This window comes from Panicum virgatum, chromosome 7N (assembly GCF_016808335.1).
Source record: "Panicum virgatum strain AP13 chromosome 7N, P.virgatum_v5, whole genome shotgun sequence".
NCBI lineage: Eukaryota > Viridiplantae > Streptophyta > Magnoliopsida > Poales > Poaceae > Panicum > Panicum virgatum.
In genome coordinates this window covers 47,107,008-47,112,595 of record NC_053151.1, presented here as the reverse complement: position 1 = coordinate 47,112,595, position 5,588 = coordinate 47,107,008, and the positions used below count along the sequence as shown (strand labels likewise).

The 5,588-nt window shown below is 51.3% G+C and overlaps 1 protein-coding gene across 1 annotated transcript; it reads right to left on the bottom strand.

The window, feature by feature from the left end:
• Positions 1-2,878: 2,878 nt before the first annotated feature.
• Positions 2,879-3,772, bottom strand: LOC120681527 (zinc finger A20 and AN1 domain-containing stress-associated protein 12-like). The gene has a single exon (XM_039963044.1). The coding sequence runs from the start codon at positions 3,533-3,535 to the stop codon at positions 2,879-2,881; it is 657 nt and encodes a 218-aa protein (XP_039818978.1). The 5' UTR covers positions 3,536-3,772.
• Positions 3,773-5,588: the final 1,816 nt, after the last annotated feature.

Below are 5,588 nucleotides of genomic sequence, written 5' to 3'. Positions count from 1 at the left end.
TTCCCAATGCATAGTAAATTCGAAGCATCTCCGCCCGAATCTAATTCATGGATGGATTATATATATTCCCTTCAGTGCTGGGTCGAATGGCTGCTACTGTGAACTGACAGTTGAAGATTCGGCTGATTGTTTCATAAGGATAAGGTGTAGCGGTAAGCATCTAGACCGGAATCCCTTGCGCCGTCCGTTTCAGTTCGGTGCAGCACTGATCTTTACTTATCTTGATTATATTCGTTGCTGAATGGCTGACTGGACGTTCTGTCCAACGAAATTCATTCCATAAGCGGTCGTCGGATGAACGCACCGGCAGACTGCAAAATCTGCAGAGACGATCCTATAGAATCCACGCTGCTCGGTCGCCATCGCAGAGCGAGCTGGTGGTCTTCGCGCGTGCGTGGAGTTGCCGGCGGGCTAAAAGAGGGAGGAGAGGAGGGGCACTGGGAGCGCACGACGCCAGCGTACGGTAGATGCAAGCTGCGGCGGCGGCGGAACGGTGTGCAGGAGGAAAGACGCCTTACGCGCTGGCCTCCGGGTCTCCGGGAGTCGCCGGCGCTCGGGCGAGCCATGGCATGCCGCGGAGACGGCGTTCTCGCGCCCCCACGGCGCCCGCGCTTTGCTCGCCGGAGCTCCGCCGCCCGCTGGCCCTGCTCCTTTGTCTGGGACTCCTCGGTGCCCATGCGTACCGCACAGTCGCACACGCATGTGCAAGGCATTAGCACACGGCCGGCCACGGGCAGGTGCTGGCCGTTGGCCGGAGTGGCATGACTTGCAGCAGAGCGCGAGCCGCGAGGAGCGGTCACGCAGACGCCTTCGCCAGTGCCGCGCTACGGGATCTCCATGAACGACTCTGAATTCATGTTGATTGTGAGCCAACAGTTACTCAAAAACCTGCTGGCAAGAGTCCACGTCGACGATTCCGGCGGCCCCGAACGCTCGAACACCAGTTCCGGAGTCTGGACTCCTGGGACAGGAGCCAATGCGAACAATGCAGTGCCAACTGTGCGGTGCTGGTGTGCGTGCCAACTGCCAAGTTCACGTTGATCGCTCGCTGTCGCACGTGAGCGCGCGCAGTGGCGGTGCGCACGCGTGCGTGCCCAGCTGCCGGCGGCGGGGGTAAATTGAAGAGGGAGGCGCCACTGAGAGAGCGCGCACGACGATGCCGGTGCAAGGGTCTCCAGGAGCAAGAACATGTGATCCAGCGGCCGGCAGGACTCGCCAGCGCTCGGGCGAGCCGCGGCGTGCGGCGGGGATGGCGACCTGGCGATCCCACGGGGCGGACGGTATCTGAGATACCATCCGGGTGGACGGTATTTGAAACACCGTCCACCCTGGGTGTCCACGCGTCGCCCGATCGAGCCCGTGCGGCTCTGATTGGCGCTACTCTTCATTTTCCTCGTTGGTTACACCAGACATCAGAGCTACACCATTGCAGAGGGCTCTATGAGATTTCACCCGGATCCTCTCCTTTTTTCTTCTGAAACCTGGATCCTCTGTTTCTGCATCCTTTCAGTAAGCCAAAAGATCAGTTATCAGTTATAACTTATATCTAGTCTGTAAAGAGCTCAGAAGTATTGTTTTCACCATCATGGATAACGGAGAGTATAGATGTTCAAACGTGCCGCACGGATCGGCACGGCATGGCACGATTGAGTACGTGTGCCGCCGGCGCAGCCTAGGCACAGAACGACGCGCGCGTGGTCATGCCATGCCGGCACGATGGGCACAGCGGCCTGGCGTGCTCGAGCCGACCCGAGCCCGACGGCATGGGGAGGCTGTGCTCGTGGAGGTGACGATGAGTGGCGTGGGGAGGTCACATCCGCACCGTCAGGACGGCGAAGGGCGGGGAAGGCCGCGACGACAACGGGAAAAACCACGGCAGTGGTGGCCAGGATGATGACGGCGTGGGGAAGGCTATGGCGGCGGGGAGGCGGGAGCCAGCGGCGCGCGACTTCAAGGAGGAGGGCAGACCGTCGCCGAGGAGAGGAGGGCGAGGCACACTACGTGCACGGGGGAGCCAAGGGGAGGGCAGCTGAGCGGAGGGCATGCCACAGGATGAGGGGAGGCGCCTCACACGCTAGAGGAGAGGGTGGCAGGGGCTGGCGGCTAGCTAAAGGAAAGGAAGGAGGAAGATAAGGGTTTGAGGGATGTGAGAAGTATATATACGTGAGGTTGTGGACTAGGCCTATGCCAGCACCGTGTCGGCCCCGGTGCCGTGGCCGTGGTGGCACTGCATGCTGAGGTTTCGACTCACGCACTACAGTACAATTGTGGTGTACTGACACCTGCACTGGCAGTATGACCACCGTGTCGAATCGTGCTCGTATCGTGTTTTTTTTAGTATCATGTCTCATACGGTTAACCAGGCATACCAGATATGTTCTTGCATCGTTTATAGTACTTTCATGATTTTCAAAGTAGTTTTTTTTAATAATATGGTTACAAGGCAAAACAGGAATACCACTCAGAACAGGGGGAAGAATAGCTTCTACATCCGTGGAAGCCTGGCTAATTTATTATAACAATTAATTATCATAAAAAATTAAAGTTCCTACCAACGGAGAGGGCAAGAAAATCCAAAACCATCCTTACAAAATAAAACCCCTTAGAAAGCTGTCAGTATGTATCAATAGTTTCAAACATTATATCATATATGCATTGCAATTCCGAACTTGCACAAACCAGGAACTTTAGATTGACGGTGTTTATTGGAAGAAATAATCGAGAACTAAACTTGATTGCCTACAAAGAATGATTTTGACTTCTAGAACATGGAAACTAAGAGAAAACAATGAAACCTATCATCACTAGCTACCCAGCCTTGCACAACGTACTCGTCGTCTCCATCTGACTCGGACACTATTCGTCGTCTCCGTCTGCATCAGATCTTGTTGATCTTGGGCGCCACGACGAGCGGGTTCTTCTTGGCGATCTGCTCGCGGCCCGCCGTCTTGAAGTCGAAGTCGCAGGCGTGCTCGTCGGTATAGCGGTGCAGCGAGCAGAATGTGCCGCCGCAGCGACAGACGAACCCCAGCAACCCGACCTTCTTGTTGCACGACCCGCACCTGTTCCGCGCCGGCTTCGCCGCCGGCGCCGCGCTAGAGGAGGCCGCGGCGGAGGCGTTAGGCGCCGGCAGCTCGGGCGCGACCTCGATCTTCTCGGCCACGGCGAGGCCGGCGTCGGCGGCCTTGAGGAGGTCCCTGTAGCAGCTTGAGCACAGGTTCTTGGTCGCCGCGGAGCCGAAGAAGCTACACCCGTTCCCGCACATGACGGGCGCCGCAGAGTCGGCACCATCGTGCTCCTCCGTCGTCTCCGCGGATGAGCCGCTCTCCTCCACCTCCGGCGCCGGCGATGGCGCTGCATCGTCGCCCTTCTTCTCGGCGACGGGCGGAGCGGCGGCGTCGGCGGTCTTCATCACGTGTTCCTTGTAGCACTTGGAGCACATGTTCTTGGTCGCGGCGCTTCCGAAGAAGCCGCAGCCGTTGGCGCACATCGGCGCCGCGCCGCCGCCTGAGACCTGCTGCTTCTCTGACGCCATGGGTGTCGTCGTCGTCGTCGGTGGTCGCTGCTACGTACTGCTGGAGGGTCGATCGGGATCGCGGGGGAACCGGGGCGATCGAGCACGAGGCGTTGCTTTCCGTTGCGTGGACGATGAGTTCCACCACCACGCGTCTCCTTTTATTGTAGGGGAAGGCCGAGAGCCCGAGACCAAGCGCGCGAGGCGAATTCCGAGCTTGCTAGCTCGCGGTGGAGTCGGATCCGTGGCAGGGGTGGATCGGAGGTGGACTACAAGTTCCGAGTCGCGCTCCTGGATCCTCGTGGAGAGAAGGTCCACGAAGTTGAAACACAATTTATAGCTACGCTTTGCCAAAGTTTTTCCATGGTAAAATTCCAAACTACTCTTCTTAGTTGAAATCCGGATAGTTTCTTAAATTATTATTTTATAGTTCAACCTACTCCTACAACTACGTTAATTGATCCGTTTTATCCGTTACCAAGTTTTGTCTTTTTCTTTCTCCATATGTAAGTGGAGTTATGAAATTATGTAAGGTTATAGTGGACTTCATAAGTTGTGTTTAAATAATAATAATAATAATAATAATAATAATCATCATCATCATCATCATCAGTAGATTTTTTACAATTATTTGTCCTAAAGATTAATTTATTATTATATGCCCTGTTATTTTTAAAATAATGACTAATAATCTTCCACTTGGGTGGGGAGTAACAACAAAGATAAATCTAATTACGTGTCAGACCCGGGGCAGTAGGACTGCTCATAGGCGTAGAATGTTCTAGAGTAAGAAATAGCATATGGGATGTAACTTACCTCTTTTGTAACTATCCGAATAGGCGCAGAACTAGGTGTAGTATATGAAAACTACCCGATCCAATTGAGGTAGAACTCCAACAGTACTCTACTAGGACTTTCCATGTAACCATGTCCCCAGACTATATAAGGGCGGGCATGGACCCCCTCGAAATATCAATATGATATCAATCTCTAAGGTAATACAAGCAACCACACAGGACGTAGGGCATTACGCACCTTGCGGCTTGAACCTGTCTAAATCCTCGTGTTCTTTACATCATCGGGTTCCAAAGCTAGTCAATCCCTTACCTACAATCCTACTGCTACGGGTATCCCTGAGCAGGTTTGGCGACTAAACACCGACATTACAGGAATAAATAGGATCAACTGAAATAGTCGATGGAGTAATTTGAACCAAATAATAGAGATTTTTTTCATAATTGAAAGAAGTTATTTGAGTTTTTTAGTGACAGGAAGTGGAGATACAACTGATCTGCCATCCACAGCAGAGAACTTCTATTGATCATAGGTATCTTAGAATTACGTTACATCGCAAGATAGAATAGTGTTTTGTTGGGGCGCTATATATGACTGGCCACGCACAAAATTGTAATTACATCAATAACAACACTATGACATCTGTGTTAAACCATTAGCACATCCGGTGCCTCGGCGAACAAAAAGAAGAAACATTATTAGATTAATATTAGTCATGTCACCACCCTACCTCCCCAACACACACATGTATGAATATATTCGTAAAAATATTCAGAAAAATATCATCTAAAATATGTTCTTTATCAGTAAGCAGGCTTTGCGTGTGATATAAAAGGATTAATACATCATCAAAAGCCAAAAATTATGTAAAAACTAACATTACATGTGCAAAGTGCTATTCCTCTCTTGATAAAAACCACCCACCAGCAGCGAGAGCAACTAGATATACCATTTCAAATACTGAAGTAGAAAAAAGATGGAGAGATTTGCTTCTGACTCACCTTCTAGCTAGCAGCAAAGATTATCGGTTCCCTATCTTTTATAGGAAAATCCTAGAGAGAAGATGAGAAACAAAATGAACAGACATAAGATTTACTACCATTTCTAAAAGTTGCGACTAGTTGTTCAACCGCCCATGGTACGTGTGGCGCGCGTCCCTCCATTAGATGGATGGCAGATGGTGGATAGAAACAGCCATGCTATAACACAGGACTAGAAGTGGTTATAGAGTTATTACCTAAAATATTTATTTTATAATAAATTAGAAAATTTAATAATT